General features: G+C 45.8%; 1 protein-coding gene and 1 non-coding gene across 48 annotated transcripts in view; both read right to left on the bottom strand.

Moving 5' to 3' along the window:
- The window catches only part of TCP11L1 (t-complex 11 like 1), a 45242-nt gene that overhangs the window by 11644 nt on the left and 18221 nt on the right, over nt 1–15377 (bottom strand). For 39 of the 47 annotated variants that reach the window (XR_014069314.1, XR_014069316.1, XR_014069310.1 and 36 more), the window contains 5 exons: nt 11442–11578; nt 8822–9018; nt 5830–6011; nt 3833–4005; nt 174–353 (listed from right to left, as the gene is read on the bottom strand). Coding sequence is in view for 26 of the 47 variants with exons in the window: in XM_081543825.1 (XP_081399951.1) it covers nt 174–353; nt 3833–4005; nt 5830–6011; nt 8822–9018; nt 11442–11578 (869 nt within the window). In the remaining 21 variants the exon portion in view is untranslated. Of the gene's footprint in view, nt 1–40; nt 354–3832; nt 4006–5829; nt 6012–8821; nt 9019–11441; nt 11579–15377 lie in introns of those variants that run through there. The other 8 variants (XM_081543837.1, XM_081543833.1, XM_081543839.1 and 5 more) reach the window with 1 other exon arrangement.
- LOC145528041 (U6 spliceosomal RNA) lies at nt 15184–15290 on the bottom strand. The gene has a single exon (XR_014070120.1). It is a non-coding gene; the product is annotated as a U6 spliceosomal RNA (small nuclear RNA).

The following is a 15377-nucleotide window of genomic DNA, read 5'->3' as shown; positions in this document are numbered from 1 at the left end:
TCCAACAAGTCTTCTCAACATTGATACACACACAATAGTCTTCCTTTTGGAATCAGTGCTATTAAACAGAAATGTACTAAATTTCCAAAGCCACATTACAGCTGAGAACAGGTCGAGCGAGTAATACTGCTGCTACAGGGACCATACGTGTTAGGATCTGGCGAGGATCTTACTGAGGATCGCATCATAGTAGGGACTGAACACCATCTTGTTATAGTTGACCAGGCGCACGAATTTAACGGCAACTTCCTCCAGCTCTTTTTGAATTGGACCCAATCCCCCAGGGGGTATGGCCGATGGCTTCTGATGACTTGAGGCAAGGTAGGTGTCCAGGAAGGTCAGGATTCGGGAATCTGTGATCAAAGAAGAGAAAGCAGATGTTTCCTGGTCAGGGCGACTTTACAAACTTCTGTTTATGCTTCAGTTTTTAGCTTAAACATCACCTTTTTGAGAAAGTCTTCCCTGATCACCCTGGGGCACCTCCCACTTCTGAACATTCATCCCCTTGGGAATGATTCCTCCACGGGGTGGGACCATGCTCCTCTTGTCTGTCGCTCTCTCCCTAGCCCCCAGTGCCTGCCACGAGACCTGGCCTCCAGGCAATGCCCAAAACTATATACTTGGAAAGCAAGGATAAATGTTATGGATGATTAAGGGGAGTCTAGGGTGCTGACAGGCTCTGCTCTTAGAGGAGCAAGGCACAATGAGACCAACATTAGCCACTGTTGAAGATCACATAACAAGTGGGAGGAAAAACAAAGCAAGAAATACAAGTTCCAAAAAGAGGAGAAAGAAAGAAGATTCCAGCACTGCTAACCTGTGATCTAGTTTTCCCCGCAAAGCCCATGAGAGAAGCCTGAGTCTCCTTGTCCACAGCCTACAATGAAGTTCATGGAGCTGTGGGCAGCTTGTCCTACTCCGAGGAATCACTTAGTTTGATGCTTTCTTAGCCCCCCACCCTCACCCCTATGATGGTGCGGCCATACACTTTCCTATGTAGCCTCAGATGCCAAAAAAGAGTGTGTGCAAGCCGCACCTTGCAGATTTTATTACAAAAACAACAGGGGCATTTATATTGAATAAGCGTTTTCAAACTTCACGCCCACCTCAACTAGGGAACCTTCTCAGGTGTGACTGACTTATACTCTTTGGATCCCAGTAACACACTGCCACTGGCTGTGACTAAACAACCAAGCTGGGAGAACCAAGGGAGCAGCCTGGTAGCCAGCAGTCTCCTCATAGCCCTTTCCTGCATCCACACCCCACTTGACGACAATGAATTTGATGGGTTCAAGGGCCCTGCAACATCAGGAGGCTCCTCCTGAGGAATCCAAAGATGAAACTAATTAAGGCAGGCCTGGGGTGAAAAATTCTAATATTAAAAAAACACACTGGTTCATGTAACTCTCTTTTTATAAATCCCACTTCTGACAGCATTCTAGTTTTGGGCTTCCCAGGTAGTTTAGATGGTAAAGAATCTGCCTGTCAACTCGGGAGATCTGGGTTCAACCCCTGGGTCAGGAAGATTCCCTGGAGAAGGGAATGGCAACCCACTCCAGTATTCTTGCCTGGAGAATTCTATGGACAGAGGAACCTGGCAGGCTACAGTCCATGGGGTCGCAAAGAGTTGGACACCACCGAGTGATTAACTTTCTTTCTTTTCATAAAATACTGTGCTCCGTCGCTCAGTAGCGGCCAACTCTTTGTGACCCCATGCACTGAAGCCTGCCAGGATCCTCTGACCATGGAATTTTCCAGGCAAGACTACTGGAGTGGGTTGCCATTTCCTTCTCCATCATAAAATATTACCTAGGAATAAAGAAAAATAAGTGATAGTATTAGAAGCACACCCATATCACTGGTTCAGCCTCTACGCAGAATCTGATAACCATGGATCACTCTGCTTTTGCCTGAAGCCTGCTAACTTTTCATTATTTATAAGATGAACAGCTATCTGATTTCATAAAGAAGTTGAGGAAGGACTTCACAATCAAATCAGAATAATCTTAAAAATTAAATATTAGATGTATTCCTTGATCAACCAGTGAACAGAATCAACCAGTGATGATGGAAAGGAACAGCTCATATAGCAGAGTAATATTTGTAATAATTGCGACTTGTTGCTGAGTCCTCACTATGTGCTGCCAGGTTCGGCAGTAAGGACCTTACTTATATTTAATATTATCACCTGCAGTCCTCTCAGCAACCCTAGAGGTGCTGGTATTACTCCCTTTTTAGAGATGAAGAATCTCAAGTATCACATCACTTGCTCAAGCTACACACTAAGGACCTGCAGAGAAAACCCATCCTAGTCTCGTACTACGGCTGTGCTTCTCCTCATCCTTGCCCCACTACAACGTCCAGAACACTTCTGGTTTTGTGTTTCTTTTTCTTTTGGCCGCGCCTTGCGACATGTGGGATCTTAGTTCCCCAACCCGGGATCAAACCTGTGCCCCCAGCAGTGGAAGCACTGCAAGTGTGCAGTCTTAACCACTGGACCACCAGGCACACGTGCTAAGTCCTTGCAGTTGTGTCCGACTCTGTGAGACCCCATGGACTGTAGCCCACCAGGCTCCTCTGTCCATGGGATTCTCCAGGCAAGAATACTGGAGTGGGTTGCCATGCCCTCCTCCAGAGGATCTTCCCAATCCAGGGATCAAACCTGGGTCTCCTGCACTGCAGACTTCTTTACCATCTGAGCCACCACGGAAGCCCCTCAAAACACTTTTGACTTCAGATCTGGGGGAGAGGAGTTCCCACCACCAAACAATTGTCTGGGACCTCAGCTGAGTGTCCCACAATCTTCCTCAGTTCTGACACCACCTGGACATAGCCTCTGTTCCCACAGGTTAAGGGCTCAGGCCCACAAGACTGATGCCCACATCAGACGCCAACCACAAGGAGTAGGTCCCCAGGTCACCCACCACTTCTGTCTGACTTGACTATACATCGGAGGTTTGCATGGCATCCTTTCCCTTGGATTTTGTGATCTGCAAAAGCAGCTCACAGAACTCAGGGAGGTTACACCAGTTTATTATATAATAAAGGCTCTGATGAAGGATACAAGTGAACAGTCAGAAGACATTCACAAGGTGAGGTAGGGGAGAATTCTGAGGGCCAGAGCTTCTGCTCTTGTGGAGCAGGGGTGCACGCACCATCTGCCCCACGACACAGATGTGTTCACGCACCCAGCAGCTCTCCAAACCTTGTACTTCTGGGATTTTCATGAAGGTTTCATCTGGCAGGCATTTCTAGTCCTTCTTCTCTCTCTCTGGAGAATGGAGGGTAGGGCTGAAAATTCCAAACTTCTCATCATGGCTTGGCCTAGTTGGGGGACTAGCCCCTAGCAGGGAGCCCAAAGAGTCAGCCCCTCCAGGAGTCCAAAGAGTCACCTCTTCAGAACAAAAGTCCCAAAACCCAGGAAATTCCAAAGGCTGCAGCTGCTCCGGATCAGGAACCAGGGAAAAGACTAAATATTGGAATAAAAGGTGCTCCCGGTGCTCTTCTCACAGAGGAAAGCACCAGAGTCTCAGGAGCTCTGTGCCAGGAACCAGGGGCAGAGACCAACACGGATATTTCCCACTGCCTCCCGGTGCTGGAGCAGGGTTCTGAACCAAGACCCGGGATTCCAAAGCCAGAGCCCTCAGGACAGTGCTGGCTGCCGGGTCACTTGTCCGAAACTTGTGGTCACCCTCACTGCACTGCGGTGATTAATCCCTCTCCTCACCCATCAGCACTCGTCATCCGTCAAACCCTCCACAATGTCCGCAGAGGTGCCTGCCAGCCAGCCCATCGCAGACACATCCCCGGCCCTGTCTCCCCGCAAACGTACCCACGATCCTGCGGATGGGGTTGTCGGGACTGGCCACGGCCTGGATCTGACCCTTGAGCACGGCCTCCTGGTCCGTGGTGAGGGGGCTGAGGCCGCACAGGGAAAGGCAGCTGCTCACCTCCAGGCAGACCTTCTCCCCGACGGCAGTCAGGGCGTCCTCCAGGTGGAAGGAGCTTGAGCAGAGAAGGAGAAGCAGGGAAGGGAGGGCCTGTGAACCAAGTGCACAGTCCCCTCCTCCCCCGGCCCCCGCGACCCATTTGTGGACTGACCGGTTCCGGGGGAAACTGTGACCCTTCCCTGCCCCAAGCCTCTCCACCCGACTCGGGGAGCGTGTCTCCAACGGAAAGGGGAGGGGAGGGCTCAGGTTATACCTGGTCTAACAATCTAAAACCCAACTTCTTGCTCGCATCTGTGTGGTAAAATAAGGCTGGCCCTGACTGAGGCCCGCCCTGGACACCTCTGGAGCAACACCAACAACCAGAAATGTGGTAGCAGGAGAGAAACTTTTCACTGGACACCACTTTGTCTGTTTGGCTTTTGAAACACAGTGTATTAACTACTTTCAAAGAATAAACGGAACTGAAACCTAAAAGTTAAAATTCACACCTCGATTTCCTGGGGCTCCGGGGCTCCCCTGACATCTCTGGGGGGAGCCCTCGTGCTGGTGGGTGTTTTCTAAGAAAGCAGTCACCTCTGTCCTGGATCTAGAGCAAACGTCCGAGCCCTGGGACTCGACGCTGGGGCCAGGGCGGACATGCCGGGGCTGGCCTTCTGAGGGAGCGCCGGACAGGCCCCACTCCTCAGGAGCGTTGACAGAGCAGCTTTACTGGTGGGGGACTTAGGTGACAGCCCAGGGCTACCCCTGTGCCAGGGCCTCAGGCCAGGCCTCGCCTCAGCAAACACCCTGCAGGCCTAAGTCAAGACTGTTGAGGGCCAGGTCACGACTCTTGTATACACCTCTCGTGGCACTGAACATACACAGGCTATGTGCAAACTCAGCAGCCAGTCTCTCCACTTTGTAAGGAGGAGGAGGCTTGTGGACATTCCACTTGAAGAATCCTCTAAGTTGGACCTTGTCAGACACAGGTTTATTTGCGTGCGTGTTTAATCGCTTCAGTCGTGTCCAACTCTGTGTGACCCTATGGACTATAGCCTGCCAGGCTCCTCTGTCCATGGGATTCTCCAGGTAAAAATACTGGAGTAGGTTGCCATACCCTTTTCCAGGGGATCTTCCCAACCCAGGGAACAAACCCACATCTCTTCCGTCTACCTGCACTGGCAGGCGGGTTCTTTACCACTAGCAGGTTTATTTAGAACCGTTCTAAAAGATGGACACCACAAAATCACCTAATCTGACTTCACTGCAGGAGCAGTTGCAGCAGCTGCCCTCACATAAGCGGGGACTGGTGCTGGTTGATAAATAATCTGTTTACACCCAGCTTAGAATGTCTGTGAGGAGTGTGCAAAGGGCAGAAAACTTCAATCACATTCACACATCCTGGAAGAATGCAGCTTGGTTCTTCTTTGACCTTTCCCCAGGGCTGTGTTGACCAAACTGTTAGTTGGTGGTGAACATAGGGTAACATTGGATAACAACCAGTATTTTTTAATGGAGCAAGAATTTAATAGAAATATCGGGAAGTATTAAGCACAGCTGGGTAAGTTTCACTTTGTAAAGTTTTTATTTTAGTTACGTGAGTATCCAAGTGTGCACTGTCACCTTGGAAGACGAATTTCTTTACTAGGCGTCCTTGTCACAAACATTTGAAAGCCACTGTCCTAGAGCCTTGCTTAGCAACCCTAGAGTTGACTCTAACTTTGACCGTGTGACCCTGAATAAATTCTGCAGGGCACTGGAGAGCCAGGTTTCCTCGGTCCCTGGTGAGTGGCCCTGATTCTGCCTCACACCGTAGATCCCCCACCCAAGCCTGCTCCCTGCCACCCTCTGCCTTGCATCATCCATTGAAGACCCTCCCCCACAGCTCTTGGCCACTTACGGTAGATGCATGTCTATAAGCAGAATCTTCACAATCATCTTGAGTTTCTCGGCAAAGTCAGCCCGGCTGGCGATCCCTGGGGCTGCCATGCTGAACGTGACCAGCAACACGGCCCCCAGGACGGTCAGCTGCTCCAGCTGGAGCTGGAACTCTTGGAAGCGAGAATGGTCCATCAAAACTGTCTGCAATGAATACAACAGAAATCATCCTGAGCTGCAGGTTTGGGCTGTGACCGGCAGAGGGCGGTGTGGCCACAGCCCCCACAACTATGCAAACAGGATTCCTCCTTCATGGGGCTGTTTTAAAGATGAAAAAAGGGGACAGGGACAAGTTGGGAGATTGGGATTGACAAGTACACACTAGTATATATAAAATAGGTAACTAATAAGGACCTACTGTATAGCACAGGGAATTATTCAATACTCTGTAATGACCTATATGGGAAAAGAATGTAAAAAAAAAAAGAGTGGATATATGTGTATGTATAACTGATTCACTTTGCCTAAAACTAACACAACACTGTAAATCAACTATACTCCAATAAAATAAATAAATATGAGATAAGACCATGCATATAAAGCAGCTGGCAGAGCCAGCACTCAATAAATCCACTATATCCAGGGCACTGGAGGGAAGGAGGGGAGAAATGCATTTCTTCACCTCCGTATCCCCCTCAGCATCCAGCACAAAGGAGGCTCTCAAGAACTGGGGAGTAAAGAAAGAAAGAGAAAAACTGTCAGTAGGAAAAGCAGAAATGACAGGTAACCCAAAGCCACATGGAAAGCAGTGAGTGACTGAACTTCCACGACGGTGTCCCTGTGTTACAGATAGGCCTGCGTCCGGTCGGGCCGAAGTCCCCTGTGCGGGGTCAGGGAAAGGGCAGTGGGGAGGCTGAGGGGATACGACGTTCGATCTGAGTTTTTACAGATTAACCAAATAAAGTTTAAGGACCAGTCTTGCTATAAGAAACTAATGCACCTAATCAGGACGTTAACAATGTGGAGTCTTAGCTCAGAATTCTCCCTGCGAAGGAAAAACCATCTTTGAAGGCTGATACTCCTCTACTGTCAGAGAGCCTTTACTAGTCCCTTTTTTGACTTCACTTTGTTATATGGCAGCAGCGTCCTTGCTTTGAAGCCTTCTAGCAGTATGTAGTACTTGGGTTTAGGATGCAAATCCTCCCATTTATTAGCCGATGTGATTACTCAGCCCATAAAAACTATCACGCCATATTTCTGGGCTGCTCTGGCCTTCCAAGATGGCCCATACTCTGTCTGGGGAGTGTGTTTCTCTCTAAATAAATCCACTTCTTACCTATGGGAAAAAAAAAAATTTCCAAGGATCAATTCTGAGAGTGGATACCTATCCCCAATGAAAATATCATTTTCCCCACAGCAATTTTTCAAGCAAAACATCTACAGGAGAGAGGAGAGAGCCTGTGACTCTTCAGGAAGGAGCCTCCCCCACCCCCAGTTCAACACCCTCTTTAGAGCTTGGTCTGGCACGAAACAGGGAACTTAGAGGCAAGAGGTGAAAACTCAGGCTCACAACATCTTAAAAGGAAAAATAAGGAACTGAGAAAGAAAATTAGAGAAGTAGCAGGATCGAAGGCTAGAGATAAGAAGCCTGAGTGCCCTCAAAAAAGAAGGGGAGTCTAGACACCAAACCACCAATTTGCTGGGGAATCCCTTGTTAGTCATCTCCTTAAGGGATTCTGGCAGTTAGAAGCACTTATTGTAAAAAACATACAAAGAAGGAAAAAAAAACATGGCTCTGCATGGAAGGAGAAGCAGTTTCTTTAGATAAAACTGAAAAGCAACATCACTGAGTTAGGGTTTTCATCAGGATGAGTAAAAACAGGACAGACGCTCAGCAGTACAAATTAGAAGCTGCACACACTCCTGGTGGGATTACAAAACGAGGCAGATACTCTGGAAACCAGTCTGGCCGCGCCTAAGAGTCACCACATGACCCAGCAGTTCTAATCCTAGGCACATACCTAAGTGAAGCAGGAACACATGTCTACACAAAAACTTGTTCACAAATATTCAGAGCAGCACAGTTCACAATAGCCTAAAAGTGGAAACAACTGAAGTATCCATCAATTGATGAATGAATAAAGCAAAATGGGGAATAGCCATACAATGGAATATGATTCAGACTTAGAAAGAAATGCAGACACAAACAACATCGTGGATGAACCTTGAAGATATTATACTAAGTGAAATAAGCAAGACACAAAAGGACAAATCACTGTGATTTCACTCATATGAGGTCCCTAGAGCAGTCCGATTCAGAAACACAGAGACGGGAGGAGAGAGGAATGAGGAGTTAGTGTTTAAAGAGTCCAGAGTTTCAACTTGTTCTGTAAATGGGTGGTGGGGATGGCTCCACAGTCATGTGAACGGACTTAATGCCCAGAACTGTACACTTAAGGATGGTAGGGACTTGCCCAGTAGTTTAAGACTATGCTTTCCAAGGCAGCGGGTGGGGCTTCCATCCCTGTTTTGGGGAACTAAGATCCCACAGGCCAAAAAAAAAGTGTGGGGGGGTAAACTTTATGTATATTTTACCACAATTAAAAAATATAACTAAAAAAAAAAGGAATGAAGTACTGATACATGCTACAACATGGATGAACTTTATGCTAAGAAGCTAGACACGAACGGCCAGTATTGTATGATTCCGTTTAAACGAACAGCCCAGAATAGGCCAAATCCATCGAAACAGAGAGCAGGTTGCCCAGGGGTGAGGGGAGAAAGGAGGAAGAATAGTGACTGCTAATGGGTCCAGGGTTTCCTTTTGGGTGATGACAAAGTTCCGAAATGAAACAGTGGTAATAGGAGCACAACTCTGTGAATGTACTAAAAACCCAGGAATTATACAGCTTACAAAGGAACAATTTTCTGCTATGTGAGTTATAACTATTATTTTTCAGAAGTTCAGCAGTACAAGAAAGAAACGAGCAGTCAGCTTGCCCTGGAGCACCTACTTCAGGGAAAGGTCGGTGGAGGTGGTCCCACTTCAGAAGCTTCAGGTATGCGTAATTCTGGACAGCCACGGGATCTAGCTGGGGACTGTCCCCAGAGCTGGCGGCCTCTCCCGCAGCCGGCAGGGCATTTTTATACTTCTGATTCATAAGGTCATCTGTGGCTTCTTGCAGCCACTGGGTGACAAAGTCCAGGGAATCTGTGAAAAAGCAAGACTTGGAACATTACTGAACGCTCTCAGACACTTCCCAGAATTACTTTAGGGAAGATCATCCTGGAAGTGTGGTAAAGTACACAGCATGGACTTTGGCATCAAACAGATATTGGTTTACAACACAGGGCAGGCAATTACCAGTTGAGTGACCTTAGGTTCGTCATAATCTGTCTGACTGTCAAGGTTCTTAACATAATGAAAGGTCCAGCACTGGTGGCATTAGTGGTAAAGAACCTGCCTGCCAATGCAGGAGACATAAGAGACACGGGTTCAATCCCTGGGTTGGGAAGGGCATGGCATCCCTGGAGGAGGGCACGGCAACCCACTCTAGTATTTTTGCCTGGTGAATACAGTCCACAGGTTCGCACAGACTCAGACACAACAAGCAACTTAATATGCAGGCACCAGCACCACCTCAGAGGCAGCTGTGGGGAATAACCATGACGGTGGACACAATGCATGTACCCTGGTCTTGCCACCTCAGATGTTCAACAGCCTTTGCTCTTTTCTCTCCCACCCTGGCCACTCATGCATGACATGTGGCTGGAAGCCCTGGTAAGTCCAGCTCAGTGAGATGCAAAAATTCCTGCCCAGGGACAGATGGGGGAGATGCTGGGTAGAGTTTCCCAATATAAAGCACCCTCCACACTGAAAATGAGGCTTGTTCTTGTCTAGATCTCAGTCTCCTATACAAGAGCAAGAAGATGAGGCTTTTGTCCACATTGTCTGAGCAAAAAAAAACACCCTGACAGGACATGAACAGGCTGCAGCCCCATCAGTGGAGGCCGCCTTACCATCAGGTGGGAAGTCGAGGGCACAGCTGGAATCCGCTCTTCACGGCTGCAGCTGGACACGCCTCTGGTTCTGCTCACGCGCTGATCACGTCGAGCTCTCGGTTTCAGGCTACGCTCTCCCTTTAGCCTCTGAAGGCAGCATTCTATAGGCCGCCAGCCCTGGGAAACCTCGGCTTTCATCCTGTGAGTTACTCTGACCGGCTCAGGGCCTGGGCCCCGGATTGCTGGCATCTGACCCTTACTCTAAGGCTCTTCAGCCTGTAAACTGTAACCCTGATGTCTCCTGAGGGGCAGTACAATACAGGTTGAGAAAAAGAGCTCAATGGGTCATTTTTTTTTTTTCAATTTATTTATTTTTGGTTGTGCGGGATCTTTGTTGTACTTGCAGGCTTTCTCTAGTTGCAGCGTGAGGGCTTCTCACTGAGGTGGCATCTCTTGTTGTGGAGCACAGACTTCAAAAGTTGTGGTGAGTGGGCTTAATTGCCCCATGGTATGTGGAATCTTCCCCGACCCGGGAACTGAACCTGTGTCCCCTGTATTAGCAGGCGGATTCTTAACCACTGGGCCACCAGGGAAGTCCCTGTGGTCATCAATTCTGATCAAAAATCCCTCAAAACCTATTTCTACATCTGTAAAATTGGTTTAAAAAATAGTGTCTACCTCCTAGGCTTACTGTGAGGTCATCTGTGGCAAAGCTGGTACATAGTAAATTCAAGCAGGGGCAGTGAATTGACGACTTTGATCAGACTGCATAATCTATCCAGAGACTGCCATTGTCATCTGTGACCAGCAAATTTACAGGCTAAAAGGAACGTGTAATAAATTGGAACTGAAGACCGCAATTCACTGAAACCATCTGCTGCCAAGGCAGAGACCAAAAAAAGGACCCTAGAAATGCAACATAGTTTGGCTCCAAAATTATCCGTTCCCAGCAATCATCTGAGACGTTCATAAAAATGAAACTTTTTCTGATTATGAAACCAGAAGATCTACTCACACAACAAAGCAAAATTTCTTGGTGTACCTCATAGAGAAAAGAAATGTGAGCTAAACAGTCCTAAGAAGTTTGTCACATTTTAAAATCAAGGCCAAGTAAGCAATTTACCTCAAGCTGATGCTTTCATTAAAAACTCATTTAATTTAGGACTTCATTGTTCTTTTAAATTTCTATTCTCCTCTTCTACTTACAGTTCTCTTGCTTGTCAACTTAAGTTTTCAAAGCCTAACATCTTGTGCTTTTCTGTCTTCAAATGAGACTACTGTATTTCCATACTGGGCTTCCCAGGTGGCTCAATGGTAAAGAAGTCACTTGCCAATGCAGGAGACATGAGAGATGCTGGTTTGATCCATGGGTCTGGAAGATCTGCTGGAGGAGGGCATGGCAACCCACTCCAGTATTCTTGCCTGAAGAATCCTATGGACAGAGAAGCCTGGCAGGCTACAGTCCATAGGGTCGCAGAGAGTAGGATGTGACTGAAGTGACTTGGCACGCACGCATGTATTTCCATATTAAATTTTCATTTTGTTTTGAAAATATTATTTTGCAACAACCTACAGTGACTAAAATGAAAAAAACACAGACAACAAATAAGCACCACAAAACATTAAACATACTTGGCTGCTTCTCCAAGAACTCCTGAAACTGCTTCCTTTCATATTCAACTGATTGCTGCATGAGATGCGGCCTAATGCTACTGACAGCAAAGTTCGCCATGTCCACTTTCATTAGGTCCAACACTGAAAAAATTGCCCTGGAAGAGATAAGAGGATTTAGCACTAGGCACTTGCAAAGTAAACACTGCTGTAAAAAAAAAAAAAAAAAAAAAAATGAAGTGAGCTTATTTGAGGTAGTTTTTCATCCTGGAAAGGGTGGCAAGAAAAGTTGGAGAAGCCATGAGAAAGCAGATTAAGAAAAACAAACTTAGAAGAAAGGACTGCAAATTTTTAAGCTGCTCTCTGATCCCACCCACACCCCTAGGCAAACATCACTTTCCTCATGGCCTGTCTGGCCCAGAGCTCATTCCTTGGCTCCGGGGCAGCCCTCAAGGCAGCAGAGGAAGAACCTGGACCCGAGGTTAAGAGCACAGAGCTCACCCCCGGGTCTCCATGCTTACAGGTTAATTTCCTTTCCTAGGAGAGAAAGAAAGTTAACTCTCTCCTCTCTCTCCCCTTGCCCTAGTCTCTGAGTTCCAGGGCAGGTTTTATGCTCTAGCTTTGGCGGCATAATTGTGAGTTTGTGCTCTGAAAGCACCCGATGGGCAAATCTGACATGATACCAAGGGTGCCTTCCTTAGCATGCCTGTCCCATACGGGCAGCACTGCTGCCACGTGACCCACCTAGAGAAGGTGCATAAGAACCCAAGGTGTGGGTTTAGGTGTGGCCCTACACAGAGCTAAGAGTCAGATCAAACATCCTCGGGGTCTCCTGATGCCCTCTGGGGCTGACAGGACATCGTATGACGGAATAAACTCACCCACACACAAGGTGGTTATGTTTGGGAAAGCATACACGGTCTGAGGAACGATTTGGGGCGCCTCCCTGCCACCACTCTGTCCCACTTCCAAGTACAGGGGGCAGCCCACTTTGTGGAGGGCCTTGTGCCTCTCCCCTCAGCATTCCCAACAGGCCCCTAAATTCACCCACAGGAAACCAAGGACTACTGGAAAGTGCCAACGGGCAGCCCACTGACTGGAAGTGGCCCACAAACATGTTTTGTGCTCACAGTGTTTCTAAAGGCTGGGATTTCTAGTTTCTCTAGAAAAATCACAAGATCTGGCAACCCGGGCCCACATTTCATCACGGCTACAACCGGTTGGCGCTAAGCGGCCGCTGCAGCCTCTCAGGTAAGGTGTGTACACCCAGTTTCCCCAGTCCCGTCTCCTTCCAGCAGGAATCTGAGTTTGGATGAGTCTGCTATAAGCTACTTCCCCAGAGGACCCTCTTTCAAGGAATTTCTCATTTAACTTGGCTAGATTATGGCTCTTGAAAGTGAAAGTTTAGTCGCTCCGTCATGTCCGACTCTTTGCAACCCCAAGGACTGTAGCCCGCCAGGCTCCTCTGTCCACGGAATTCTCCAGGCAAGAGTACTGGAGTGGGTTGCCGTTCCCTTCTCTAGGGGATCTTCCTGACCCAGGGACTGAACCTGGGTCTCCTGCATTTCAGGTAGATTCTTTACCATCTGAGTCACCAGGGAAGCCTAGATTATGGGCTCTTACTGACTATATATATTATTTCTACTGTCTAGCACCATACCTGGCACATAAGAGGCACACAGTAAGAGCTTGTTGAATGAATGAACAAATCAATAACTATCTTAAGGCAGTCTTTTAAACATGTTCTCTCTAAACCTTGAGGTAACCTTACAACACTGAGCATTTTTCTAGGTAATGAATATTGATAGCATGATGAAGTCAAGAAAGCTAGAAATGAAACTTTTTTTGTTTATAAAACTTTTGAAATGGAACCTGCTAACATGCAATGAGTCTTAAAACTGTTCACATCCTCTGACACAGTAATGTCATTTTAAGAACCTACCTTTACGAAGTAACTTAAAATACAGAAAAATGTTTTGTGCAGAGATGTTTTCACTACAGGGTTAAGTACTAAATAACTATACATGATTCTAATTGTATATCTTAACAGACAAACAGTTAATCGTATCTATGAAAAAGGATGTTTTGCAGCCACTGAAAATACTTATGAGGAATTTAAACAAGTGATATAAGTTGGTTACAAAAGGGCAATGCAAGAGATCCTTGGAGTGTCAGAACTATTTGGTATCTTGAATGCGGTGGTGGATATGCAAACTCAGGTGATAAAATTGTATAAAAATTACTACACATAAACACATACATGTGTATACAGGAAATCTCAATGAGATCAGTGGACTGTATCAGAATCAACACATTGAGGATGATAGTTTTGTGAAATGTCACCCTTGGGAGAGTTGGGATAGAGTGAGTACATTGTTATTATTTCTTACAATTCCATGTGAATATACAATTATCTCAATGACACTTTCAATGAAAAAATAAATGAAATAATTAGGGTGTCATACTAATGAAAAAAAGTCAGGCTTGCAATGCCCACTGGAAGGTCTCCTTTCGTTCAGTTGAACAGACTCACAAGACAACTGTAAACCACAGGTCTGACACCATCTGTTCACACAGCTTGCCAACAGGCTGACACCAAGCACTCCTTTGCAAGAAGAGTTACAATATCAATCATGAGCAGACAGCTCAGAAATGCGGGAGCCCCCTGGCTTAAAAGCTCGTAACAACTCCAAGGTATGCCTTCTAGGGTGTCTATGGGGGGCATGTCCAGCTACAAGTTTCCCCCCACACACACAAAAAAAGTTTCCCCACTTGAGGAAATACCAAGTATGGTGTCCCACCCAGTATTTATAGTTCATTATCATTCGTTTCTGTCCAGAGGCAATTTACCAGTCAGAGGTCATTTTCCCCATAAGCAATGTTGTCTAGTAGCATTTTGATATCTGTTTACAGAAAAGAGTTAAGCATTTAACCAAAAGTCAAATTCTCAGGCAGCATTATGTCAATCCTCTGCCCCTGTCAGCATAAAAATGATATAAATTTGATCATAATTATATATATTTAGAAATATACAGTCAAAAGACTAAAGGAAATTAATATGGACTAAAAGCTAATAGGATTATTTTAATGTTAAATTTCTTAAATATCCTGGTTGTATTTTGATCGTGTGAGAGAATATCCACAATCTTAGGAAGTACTTGCTGAAATAGTTAAAAGTGAAATATAACATCTGACATTAACCATCAGAAGGTTCATGGAAAAATATATACATACATGCGTACATCCTCAATGTATGATAAAGCAAATTGACTAAATGTTAAAAACTGGTGGATCTATGTAAGTGTTATATGAGTGTTGATTATATTGTTTTTGCAATTTTTCTGTAGATTTGTAATTTTTCAAAATAAAATGCTGAGGCAAAAAAACTAAAAAAATTTATATATCAATATGACAATAGTGATTGTGCCTTTGTGTGATGAAATTATGGGTGAATTTTTTCCCTTCTACTTTTCTGTAGTTTACAAAATGTTTGCTTTTTAAAAAATATTTCATGTCTTTTTGTTCTATTGGATGTATATTAATTTTAGTAAAAATCAGATTTAAATTTTAACTTTTTAAAAATATATGCTAATGATCAGTCTTTGCCTTCATTTGCCTTCGGTCATTTAAAGAGTCTACACACTATAACCTCACCCAGAGTCTCAAGTTCACTGTCTTTTCTCTTTTCCTTCAAGCTTTCCCCTTCTCTTCACTTCCTTTTTTTCCTCCCTCCTTTCTTCTTTAATTATAATCATTATTTTTAAAAAATATGGAACGCTTCACAGATTTGCAAGTCATCCTTGCCAAGGGGCCATGCAAATCTCTGTACTGTTCCCATTTTCACTGCTGACATAAGCACAACAAAATGTCTGCTCTTTAATCTTTTTTTTTTTAAGGCAAGAATACTTACGCTTGAGGAAGTCTAACTCTGAAAACAGGCTATGTATCTGAGGTGCC

This window comes from Giraffa tippelskirchi, chromosome 11, assembly GCF_054371585.1.
Source record: "Giraffa tippelskirchi isolate mGirTip1 chromosome 11, T2T-mGirTip1v1.2.pri, whole genome shotgun sequence".
In the NCBI taxonomy this organism is placed as follows: Eukaryota; Metazoa; Chordata; class Mammalia; order Artiodactyla; family Giraffidae; genus Giraffa; species Giraffa tippelskirchi.
Note: the sequence above shows the minus strand (reverse complement) of the source record. Positions and strands in the feature narration are given on the sequence as shown.